Source organism: Salmo salar, chromosome 16, assembly GCF_965601325.2.
Source record: "Salmo salar chromosome 16, fSalSal1, whole genome shotgun sequence".
Classification (NCBI taxonomy): domain Eukaryota; kingdom Metazoa; phylum Chordata; class Actinopteri; order Salmoniformes; family Salmonidae; genus Salmo; species Salmo salar.
In genome coordinates this window covers 69,032,639-69,045,596 of record NC_138306.1, presented here as the reverse complement: position 1 = coordinate 69,045,596, position 12,958 = coordinate 69,032,639, and the positions used below count along the sequence as shown (strand labels likewise).

The following is a 12,958-nucleotide window of genomic DNA, read 5'->3' as shown; positions in this document are numbered from 1 at the left end:
CTCGGTGTGGGGTGACTCACAGAGGGAGAAATGTCTTGGTATTTCAATGCCATTCACAGTTCACACGCCATCCTGCAGATTCCATCTCGGAGGTTGAGGTCACCTTGGTGGTCCAATAGTGACAGCCAGTGGAGAGGGGGCTGGATGGCAGTTTTTTTGCCAGGGGAGGAGTATATGGACTTGTAGGTGAGAAAAATGTCTGTCCCCTTCACTGTGTCATTGTGGAATGGGCCGCTGTTCTGGAAAACTCACACCTATATTGGGTACATTTTGTCCACTAAAAGGACAGGGTGTGAAATGAATGTGGTTTGGAGATCCTGGATTCTGGAACACCATGTACTGCACCCTATTAAATGAACAAATCAATTTGACATGAACACTACTATGCTCCAATAGAGGGAAGCATTTGGTATAATCCAAATTGCAGTAGCGTAACCCTTCTCAAATACTCATTCAAATCAAAATCACATTTTATTTGTCACATGTGCCCAAATAAAACAACTGTAGGAAAAAAAGGTGCTATCTAGAACCTAAAAGGTTTATTCGCCTGTCCCCATATGAGAGCCCTTTGAAGAACCCTTTTTGGTTCCAGGTAGAACCCTTTTGAATTCCATGTAGAACTAGGGCTGGGCGATATGGCAAATACATTATCACGATATATATTTTTTTCTTCATTCGATAACGATAATTATCACGATATTAATCAAATAATGTTTAAAAAGGGTCATATCTGCTTCAGACTCAAGAATTCCTGAACAAACCCAAGGCTTTTAATGTTTCTTATTTATTTGTCAGAAGTAGAACTCACAAATAACATTTGAACTTGTAAACCTTTACAAGTCATGAGCAAGAAATAAAAAATGAAAAAACAAATAGTGCAAGTCAATATGCATTATAACTGTTAGCCTAATGGCACATCAGAGTTGAAGTAGGTGTTGTCTTACAAGTTACAAGCAAGAAAGACAAGTCTGTCTACAATTTGACATCAGCACTACTATGCTCCAATAGAGGGAAGCATTGGTATAATCCAAATTGCAGTAGTGTAACCCTTCTCAAATACTCATATTCAAATCAAAATCCCATTTTATTTGGTTTTAAAGCTGCCCTATGGCAGGTCACTATGTTGCCACCTGTGCTAAAAACCCGCTCTGAGGGGGAGCTGGTCGCAGGAATCCACAGGTAGCGCTTTGCCAGGTGGATGACTTCGGAAAAGTTTTTTGGGGGTGGATCTTCCACCAGTCCAGTGGATTTAGTTTCACTGTCAGCATCAGGAGACTGAAGGTAGCAGCTGAGTTCCTTTTCTACCAGCTGGATTTCAGTAAGACCTGTGGTGGTGGAGCATGGCTTTTTGAAAAAACTGCCCAGTGACTTTCTCTTTTTAGCTGGCAGTTGTGATGAAGCAGCAGCAACGTCTCCCTGTGCTGGGCTTGGGTTTTCATGTCCCTCATTGACCATCTCTGAGACAGCTCTTGCTTTTATGTGGCCCACCTTCTCTTTGATGTAATGTGTTTTAAACCGAGGGTCGACCAACAAGGATAAGTCCAGGAAGTCATCATATTTCTCATTCAGATAGTCCATGACTATCGTTTTGATGGTTTGGGTGAGCTCTGTTTCTATACCAGGCTGTGTCAAAGACTCCAGCCACCCATGTCATAGACTGGTTTCTCTGCTACCGCAAGGCAAGCGGTACCGGAGTGCCAAGTCTGGGACCAAAAGGCTCCTGAACAGCTTCTACTCCCAAGCCATAAGACTACTGAACAGTTCATCAATGGCTACCCAGACTATCTGCATTGATCCCCTTTTTCTTGCACTGGCTCTATGCACACATGCTGCACTGACATTCCAACACACACACACACACACACACCACACACACACACACACCCCCCCCCCCCCCCCTACATATGCTCACACACACAAAACACACACACACATGCATATTGATGCCATACACACACACACTCACACATAGGCACACATTGTATTGAACAGGTGTAGTACTGGCTTCAGGTAAAACACACTGACATAAGACTCGCCAGACAGAGCATCTGTGAATTCTAGGAGTGGGGTCAATGCCTGGTTGATGGACTCAAGAACATCTACCGTAATTTCCGGACTATTAAGTGCACCTGAATATAAGCCGCACCCACTGAATTTAAAAAAATATATTATTTTGAACATAAATAAGCCGCACATGTCTATAAGCCGCAGGTGCCTACCGGTACATTGAAACAAATGAACTTTACACAGGCTTTAACGAAGCACGGCTTGTAACAAAAATAAATAGGCTCTAACGAAACACGGCTTGTAACAAAAATAAATAGGCTTTAACGAAACACGGCTTGTAACAAAAAATAAAAAATTTGCAGTAAACAGTAGCCTACCAAGAAAGTCATTGGTCACCATCTTCCTCCTCCTGTGCACTGAAACCATCTCCTTCGGTGTGGGAGTTGAATAGCCTCAGAATTGCTTCATCCGATATTGGATCGTTTTCATTGTCGCTCTCGTCACTTTCATCCGGAGGCAAATCCCCCGCTGAGCCCTCTTCAACATGCAGCAGTCCAGCCTTTCGAAACCCGTTGATGATAGTGGATTTTTTGACAATGCTCCACTCTGTCAGGACCCACTGGCAGACTTGACCATAAGTTGCTCTTCGCATGCGGCCCGTTTTAGTGAAGGATTTCTCCCCACTTGTCATCCAAGCCTCCCGCTGAACACGGAGCGCCACCTTAAATGCACGATTTACACTGATGTCGAGTGGCTGCAAATACTTTCTTGTACCCCCAGGAATCAGGGTGACAAAATGACTACCGTAATCAGAATGATGGGAAGTTTGAGAGCGCTCGATTTAATCTAAACAGTAAACAAAAATAGTTGTTTGACCTTAACCCGTTCGGCAATTTCATTGGTCTAATGAAAGCTTCATGCCGCCAAAAAAACTGAGCACGTCACAGAATGTTTTTTTGGAAAAAAACATTTGAAAGCGGGAAAAATCCATATATTAGCCGCGTCATTGTTTAAGCGACGTTCAAAGCCTGGGAAAAAAGTTGCGGCTTATAGTCCGGAAATTACGGTATATCTGTGTAGGTGGGAGCTAAGTGCCGGGTCTTCTTGTCACTGGACAAGACCTGTGAAATGGCTTTCTACTGCTCCAGTACTCTTTGCACCATCTTTTGACGTGATCCCCACCTGGTAGGCGACTCTGTCACCAACTTGTGCTGGGGTAGGTTTGGTTCTTTTTGAGCAACTGCCAGGTCTCTCTTCTTTTCCACCAATAAAATCTGTCTTGAGCTGTTCCTCAACTTTTTCCCTAAACTCGGCATAGAGTTTAGGCAGTGTGGTGTGAGAAATGTTTGCGGCCAAGTAGCACGTACCTGGCGTCAATTAAATTGATAAGCCTCTTGAAACCTTCCCTTTCGATTGTGCTAATTGGTAGCATGTCCTTAGCAATGCAATGCATAATAGCATTTGTGATGTCTTTGTGTCTTTCCGATGTTTGCTCGTAGGTATAAACGCTGTCAGTGTTGACTGTTTCGGGCAAACATCCCTAGATTTGGTGGTGCTTGAGGGGTGTTTATCAATACCGTGGCGCAAAGTCAAATTTTCTGCATGTTCCAAAGAGTGATTTTGCTTCAGATGGTGAAAAAGGTTTGTCGTATTACCAGACTTGGTAGCCACCTGTCAATTTGCACCGAACATTGCTCTGCTCTTTGTCGGACTTGAAAAAGCCAAACCACTTCCAAATAGCTGAAACAGTTTAACCCTTTTTTAATCAATAATTTCTTCGTTGGAAGCCGCTCCTTCTCCATGGCTATCACTGCCACTGTTTTTGCCTACATCACTCATTTTCGTGGTTAACAGTGGCTACTCCATCACTCGAGGTGCTAAGTGGTTTTTAGTGGGCGTATACCTCTCCACGTGCATATTGTCACTTCTCCGCACTTTCTTGCTGCATCACAGTGGTGAAATGGACTGCTGTACCTAATTATTCTACATCGACATTATCGAAAATTAATCTCAACGTTTTTATATTGTCATTGAGGGAAGTAATTACCTAGATAATTATTGATATTGATTTATCGCCCAGCCCTATGTAGAACACTGTCATAGTCCGTGTATGTAGGTGGCAGGGAAGTCAGGCGCAGGAGAAAACAGAGTGGTTTAAAAATGGAATATTTATTTCCAAAACCAACGTAGAAAAGAATCCGGGTAAAACAATAACCCGTCGCACACCGATACAGAAACAACACGTACATAACAAACAAACAATCACCGACAGAGAAATGAGGGGAATCAGAGGGTTAAATACACAACATGTAATTACTGGGATATGAAACAGGTGTGTAAAGAGACCAGACAAAACCAATGGAAACTGATCAATGGTGGCTAGAAGGCCGGTGACGTCGACCGCCGAACACCACCCGAACAAGGAGGGGCATCAACTTCAGTAGAAGTCGTGACAAACACTTTCCACAGAGGGTTCTACATGGAACCCAAAAGAGTTCTACCTGGAACCAGAAAGGGTTCTCCTATGGGGACAGCCAAATAACCTTTTTGGAACCCTTTTTTTCTACGGGTGTAGACTTTACCGTCAAATGCTTACTTACAAGCCCTTTCCCAACAATGCAGGGTTAAAAAGTAATACATTTGCACCAAAGAAAAGGAAATAGTAACACAATAAAATAACAATAATGAGGCTATTTACAAGGAGTACTGGTACTGATCCTTGACTTTGGCGATGACTTCGGCAATGTCATTTACAAAATAGCCTCAAACACTCTACTCAGAAAATTGGGTGCAGTCACCAAAGCCCCATATACTACTCACCACTGCGACCTGTATGCTCTCGTTGGCTGGCCCTCGCTTCATATTCGTCGCCAAACCCACTGGCTCCAGGTCATCTATAAGTCTTTGCTAGGTAAAGCCCTGCCTTATCTCAGCTCACTGGTCACCATAGCAGCAGCCACCCGTAGCACGCGCTCCAGCAGGTATATTTCACTAGTCACCCCCAAAGCCAATTCCTCCTTCGGCCGCCTTTTCTTCCAGTTCTCTGCTTCCAATGACTGGAACGAATTGCAAAAATCCCTGAAGCTGGAGACTCATATCTCCTGGTCAGAGCAATTCACAGATTATTGCACCTGTACATAGCCCATCTGTAAATAGCCCATCCAACTATCTCATCCCCATATTGTTTTTTTGCTCCTTTGCACCCCAGTATCTCTACTTGCACATTCATCTTCTGCACATCTATCACTCCAGTGTTGAATTGCTAAATTGTAATTACTTCGCCACTACGGCCTATTTATTGCCTTACCTCCCTAATCTTACCTCATTTGCACGCACTGTATAAAGATTTTTTCTATTGTGTTATTGACTGTACGTTTGTTTATTCCATATGTAACTGCTTTGCTTTATCTTGACCAGGTCACAGTTGTAAATGAGAACTTGTTCTCAACTGGCCTACCTGGTTAAATAACGGTGAAATAAAAATAATAAAAAAACTGAGTCAATGTGCAGGGGTATGAGGTAATTGAGGTGCTATGTACATGTAGGTTGGGGTAAAAGTGACTAGGCAATCAGGATAGATAATAAACAGAGTAGCAGCAGCATATGTAAAGAGTGTAAAAGTGTGCTTATGTGTGAGGCATCAATATGTGTGTGTGTGTGTGTGTGTGTGTGTGTGTGTGTGTGTGTGTGGGGGGGGGGGGGGAGCATACAGTGAGGGAAAAAAGTATTTGATCCCCTGCTGATTTTGTACGTTTGCCCAATGACAAAGAAATGATCAGTCTATAATTTTAATGGTAGGTTTATTTGAACAGTGAGAGACAGAATAACAACAACAAAATCCAGAAAAATGCATGTCAAAAACATTATAAATTGATTTGCATTTTAATGAGGGAAATAAGTATTTGACCCCCTCTCAATCAGAAAGATTTCTGGCTCCCAGGTGTGTTTTATACAGGTAACGAGCTGAGATTAGGAGCACGCTCTTAAAGGGAGTGCTCCTAATCTCAGTTTGTTACCTGTATAAAAGACACCTGTCCACAGAAGCAATCAATCAATCAGATTCCAAACTCTCCACCATGGCCAAGACCAAAGAGCTCTCCAAGGATGTCAGGGACAAGATTGTAGACCTACACAAGGCTGGAATGGCTACAAGACCATCGCCAAGCAGCTTGGTGAGAAGGTGACAACAGTTGGTGCGATTATTCGCAAATGGAAGAAACACAAAAGAACTGTCAATCTCCCTCGGCATGGGGCTCCATGCAAGATCTCACCTCGTGGAGTTGCAATGATCATGAGAACGGTGAGGAATCAGCCCCGAACTACACGGGAGGATCTTGTCAATGATCTCAAGGCAGCTGGGACCATAGTCACCAAGAAAACAATTGGTAACACACTACGCCGTGAAGGACTGAAATCCTGCAGCGCCCTCAAGGTCCCCTTGCTCAAGAAAGCACATATACATGCCCGTCTGAAGTTTGCCAATGAACATCTGAATGATTCAGAGGATAACTGGGTGAAAGTGTTGTGGTCAGATGTGACCAAAATGGAGCTCTTTGGCATCATCTCAACTCGCCGTGTTTGGAGGAGGAGGAATGCTGCCTATGACCCCAAGAACACCATCCCCACCGTCAAACATGGAGGTGGAAACATTATGCTTTGGGGGTGTTTTTCTGCTAAGGGGACAGGACAACTTCAAAGGGATGATGGACGGGGCCATGTACCGTCAAATCTTGGGTGAGAACCTCCTTCCCTCAGCCAGGGCATTTAAAATGGGTCATGGATGGGTATTCCAGCATGACAATGACCCAAAACACACGTTCAAGGCAACAAAGGAGTGGCTCAAAAAGAAGCACATTAAGGACCTGGAGTGGCCTAGCCAGTCTCCAGACCTTAATCCCATAGAAAATCTGTGGAGGGAGCTGAAGGTTCGAGTTGCCAAACGTCAGCCTCGAAACCTTAATGACTTGGAGAAGATCTGCAAAGAGGAGTGGGACAAAATCCCTCCTGAGATGTGTGCAAACCTGGTGGCCAACTACAAGAACATTTTTGACATGCGTTTTTCTGGATTTTTTTGTTGTTATTCTGTCTCTCACTGTTCAAATAAACCTACCATTAAAATTATAGACTGATCAAAAGGGGATCAATGCAGATAGTCTGGGTAGCCATTTGATTAACTGTTCAGTAGTCATATGGCTTGGGAGTAGAAGCTGTTCAGGAGCCTTTTGGTCCCAGACTTGGCGCTCCGGTACCGCTTGCCTTGCGGTAGCAGAGAAACCAGTCTATGACATGGGTGGCTGGAGTCTTTGACACAGCCTGGTATAGAGATCCTGGATGGCAGGGAGATCTGCCCCAGTGATGTACACTCTGTAGCGCCTTACGGTCGGATGCCAAGCAGTTGCCATAGCAAGCGGTGATTCAGCCAGTCAATATGCTCTCAATGGTGCAGCTGTAGAACTTTTTGAGGATCTGAAGACCCATGCTAAATCTTTTCAGCATCCTGAGAGGGAAGAGGCATTGTCGTACCGTCTTCACAACTGTGCTGGTGTGTTTGGACCACGATAGGTCCTTTGTGATGTGGACACCAAGGAACTTGAAGCACTCGACCCACTCCACTTCAGCCCCGTTGATGTGAATTGGGTGTGCTCTCCCCTCCATTTCTGTAGTCCTGTAGTCCACAATCAGCTGCTTTGTCTTGCTGACGTTGAGGGAGAGGTTGTAGTCCTGGCACCACACTGCCAGCTCTCTGACCTCCTCCAAATAGGCTGGCTCATTGTCGTCGGTGATCAGGTCTACCACTATCATGTTGACTGCAAACTTAATAATGGTGTTGGAGTTGTGTGTGGCCACGCAGTCATGGGTGAACAGGGAGTACAGGAGGGGACTAAGCATGCACCCCCGAGGGGCCCCCAGGTTGAGGGTCAGGGTGGTGGATGTGTTGTTGCCCACCCTTCCCACCAGGGGTTATTTATAAGGGTTTAGAAGTATTTTATAAACTGTTCATTTCTAGTTTGTAGATCTGTAATAAACGGTTGTCATAAACAGTTAACACATTGTTTGAAATGGTGTGCTCATTAGCTGCTTGCTAAATAATCAGCTCAGAAAATAAGACACAATTACTCCAACAGTTGATATTACTGAAAAGAATTGGTGCAACACTATCATGTTGACACAAAGGCACAGAAGACTTCTTCTCTATCTAACAACTGCAGAGGGTAGCCTAGCAAGCCAACAGCCAGGCAGGGCTATGGCATAGTTGGTGCTGGGCTCAGTGCTCTGCTATCCCATGAACAGACTGACCTTCTTACCAACCATAAACAGAGGAGGAGAGGTATTCTAGAAGGCAGAGATACTCCGAGTAGATATTGAAGATATTGAAGGAGTTCTCCTTGACCACATCCATCGCCCCCCCCCCCCCAGTTGTAAAAGAGCCAAATTCGTAGTAGATGTTATGTTGTACAGAAATAACAAAACATGCTGAAAAGTTGCTGTATTGTTCAATGTACAAGTAAACAGGTCAAAAATCACAACCTACAGTTCGCAATGCTCCGACATAGGGAAATATAGCGTGCAAGAAGAGCCGCTGAGTTTGGGATTGTATATCGATTAGCTCTTTTTAAAATTATGATTTATTGGTTTTAGTCTCTGAATCGTTTAATCAAACTTTTCGCCACCAGTTCCTGATATAAGAGGGGATAAAAACTACAAACTGTCTCCTGAATTAGCCTCGTGTGCATGGGCACACATGTCGCCTCAGTGTTGTACTCTTGACTACAGCTGCAAAGAGGCCTTGGCAGACTTATTGCTGAGACAATTTGTTCAACGTTTTTGTGGTAAAGGGCAATATAGCAGGTTGTAGAACAGTGGTGGAATAATATAATCTTAGGGTCGTTAGAAGATATAACAGATTGGCATTTTAAGGAACAGGACATGGTTATGCATTCTCCTGTTTTGTTATTCAATGATAATTAAATGATAATGATATTAAAATCCTGGCCTGCACTCCTCAATTCCCACTCATGAGTGCACCTTTTGTGGAAAGCTTTGGTGGAAAAACCTCTTGGGGCAATTAGGAGAAGTAACAGAATGGCATTTGAAGCAACAGGGCAACCTTATGCATTTGTCCTTTTTGATATTCAATTATATTGAATGATAATAACGATATTCAAAGCCCACCTTTTGAAAGTGTGTGAATCCCCATTCCTCCTGCTGATCTTTCATCTCCATTTGATTTACAGTGAGCCCCACTTCATATGTATATACTGTATTCTAGTCAAGGCTCATCATATAACTACTGCTGTACACACCTTTTCTACTCATATACTGTCCATACACACCATTATATACATATATATATTTATGTTCCGGACATGGACATTGCTCGTTCTGATAGTTCTTTCTTAATTTCTTTATTTCGATTTTTTGTGGATTATGTACAGTTGAAGTTGGAAGTTTACATACACTTAGGTTGAAGTCGTTAAAACACATTTTTCAACCACTCCATAAAATTTCTTGTTAACAAACTATAGTTTTGTCAAGTTGGTTAGGACATCTACTTTGTGCATGACAAGTAATTTTTCCCACAATTGTTTACAGACAGATTATTTCACTTATAATTCACTGTATCACAATTCCAGTGGGTCAGAAGTTTACATACACTAGTTGACTGTGCCTTTAAACAGCTTGGAAAATTCCAGAAAATCATGTCATGGCTTTGGAAGCTTCGGATAGGCTAATTGACATAATTTGAGTCAATTGGAGGTGTACCTGTGGATGTATTTCAAGGCCTTCCTTCAAACGCAGTGCCTCTTTGCTTGACATCATGGGAAAATCAAAAGAAATCAGCCAAGACCTCAGAAAAACAATTGTAGACCTCCACAAGTTTGGTTCATCCTTGGGAGCAATTTCCAAACGCCTGAAGGTACCACGTTCATCTGTACAAACCATAGTACGCAAGTATAAACAGCATGGAACCATGCTGCCGTCATACCGCTCAGGGAGGAGACACATTCTGTCTTCTAGAGATGAACGTACTTTGGTGCGAAAAGTGAAAATCAATCCCAGAACAACGGCAAAGGACCTTGTGAAGATACTGGAGGAAACGGGTGCAAAAGTATCTATATCCACAGTAAAACGAGTCCTATATCGACATAACCTGAAAGGTCGCTCAGCAAGGAAGAAGCCACTGCTCCAAAACCGCCATAAAAAAGCCAGACTACATTTTGCAACTGCACATTGGGACAAAGATCGTGCTTTTTGGAGAAATGTCCTCTGGTCTGATGAAACAAAAATAGAACTGTTTGGCCATAATGACCATTGTTATGTTTGGAGGAAAAGGGGGGAGGCTTGCAAGCCGAAGAACACCATCCCAACCGTGAAGCACGGGGGTGGAAGCATCATGTTGCAGGGGTGCTTTGCTGCAGGAGGGACTGGTGCACTTCACAAAATAGATGGCATCATGAGGGAGGGAAAATTACGTGGATATATTGAAGCAACATCTCAAGACATCAGTCAGGAAGTTGAAGCTTGGTCGCAAATGGGTCTTCCAAATGGACGATGACCCCAAGCATACTTCAAAGTTGTGGCAAAATGGCTTAAGGACACAAAGTCAAGGTATTGGAGTGGCCATCACAAAGCCCTGACCTCAATCCTATAGAACATTTCTGGGCAGAACTGAAAAAGCGTGTGAGTGCAAGGAGGCCTACAAACCTGACTCAGTTACACCAGCTCTGTCAGGAGGAATGGGCCAAAATTCACCCAACTTATTGTGGGAAGCTTGTGGAAGGCTACCTGAAACGTTTGACCCAAGTTAAACAATTTAAAGGCAATGCTACCAAATACTAATTGAGTGCATGTAAACTTCTGACCCACTGGGAATGTGATGAAAGAAATAAAAGCTGAAATAAATCATTTGCTCTACTATTATTCTGGCATTTCACATTCTTAAAATAAAGTGGGGATCCTAACTGACCTAAAACAGGGGATTTTTACTAGGGTTAAATGTCAGGAATTGTGAAAAACTGGGTTTAAATGTATTTGGCTAAGGTGTATGTAAACTTCCGACTTCAACTGTATGTATTGTTAGGTATTACTGCACTGTCAGAGCTAGAAACATAAACATTTCACTGCACCCTAACGTCTGCAAAATATGTGTACACAACCTATACAATGCATTTGATTTGGATTATAAATAATATACTTTTTTTGTAGGGGCAAATCAAGTCTCAAAATGTATAGTGGAAATGACAAACTTTAGAAGCATTTTTAAAACCTGAATTTTAAGAAAATGTCCTGCTACAAAAGGGTGATCAAATTAAGATCCTACATCTGTAGCCTATAGCCGCCCCCTGAATCCACTTCCATTCCACTAAACAATTTCACACACACTGCATAGCAAAACAGACCTAACGCGTCCAATATCTGGGTCTAGACAGATTCATTGAAGATATCTCTAAAGTACAGTGAGATAACTAACATCATCACGCTGACAGAATGGGTCTCTATATTTCTCTCCCTCTCTTTCTGTTCTGCTTGGCAGTGAGAGTACAGAAGCAATGATTTCACACGTCAGATGAGTCACAATTAAACTGTCTGTGGGGCACAGATGTAACTGCTGACAACACACTATCCATAAAACAATTCTGCTGTGTGTGACATCAGGAACAATAGTGGGCTAACCCAGTCATGGTGGCACGTGGGAGATCTGAAAGTGGAAGTCCATCACTTCGCTCCAATAATGTAATCTATGTACCCCACACTACACCTTTCATCGGCAACATTATCTGATAAAATGACCTATAGACAGACAGTCCCTAGTTCTGGACTCTCCAACCCGGTTCCTGGAGAGTTAAACGTCCTAGCGCAGCTGATTCTGATTATTAGCAGGTTGATAAAATGAATCTACTATTTGGCACAATGATTTCTTTAAACGCATTGGTGAGGCATCGAGGCTTTGATGGTGTAATTGTGAGAAACACATATAGTTACTTTGGTGAATATTTTGTTACGTAACAGTTTACTAAACTCACCGAAACAAGAGTTGGCGAAGCCGTACCACATGCACCCGTGCTTCCCGTACAACCAGCGCGCGTGTAGACTGGAGGCGAAGCTGAGCGTGGTGCCACAGAGGCACACCAGCATGTCACTCACGCTGATGTTCAGCAAAAGCATGTTCACCGGAGTCCGCAGAGTTTTGAACTTAATAAATAGGATCAATACCACCAGGTTATTGATGAAACCAAAAACCATAATAGATCCAAGGAAGACGGACATCACATGGTGTCCCGTCCGAGACAGTCTTTTCGCTGGGGGCTCGTTCCATTCTTGATCCAGTGAGCTCAGTGGATCGTCGATGCTTCCGTTAGAGCTGAAGTTTAAATTAGCCACCTCGGTATACATCGTTTTCAGTGATCCACATTCGAGAATGTCTCACATGGAGATACAATTATAATATTTCTACCGTCAATTAACTACAATAGGCTACAGCATCACGTTTTCAATTGGAAATATCAACTGCCGACGGAGTTGTAGGATAGAGGTGGTCGTATAGAGCCCACCGTAAAAAAAACTTAAACTTCATTTTTCCGAACATGAATCCAGACTCAAGCCTTGTATCCTCAGGAGGTGCAAAACAGGCTCATTCCGCTTGGAAACTGTAGTAGACAATTATGGTGTGGCAATTTGGAGTTGAAAATAATGTATAATGCAAATAGAAATAATAATGATAAAAGGATAACAATCAACAATAATAGTCACTAATATCCGATCAATCCAGATTAATCCAAACTTGCGTAAAATAAAACTGTTCGAAGCCTTATAATACGACTATTATTATAAGGTGAATTTAGTTGGCCTGTCTCTCTACAAAAGCTATGGCACAGACGAATGCAATCCAATGGCACTTCTCTTCTCATATCTCCACCACATTCAGATTAGAATGCATAGACTGAGCGCG

The 12,958-nt window shown here is 42.9% G+C and overlaps 1 protein-coding gene across 1 annotated transcript in view; it reads right to left on the bottom strand.

Moving 5' to 3' along the window:
- The window catches only part of LOC106574444 (pinopsin), a 27,752-nt gene extending 14,794 nt beyond the window's left edge, over positions 1 to 12,958 (bottom strand). Inside the window, exon 1 of the mRNA XM_014150342.3 lies at positions 12,033 to 12,958. Within this exon, the coding sequence (XP_014005817.1) occupies positions 12,033 to 12,402 (370 nt within the window). The 5' untranslated portion in view covers positions 12,403 to 12,958. The remainder of the gene's footprint in view (positions 1 to 12,032) is intronic.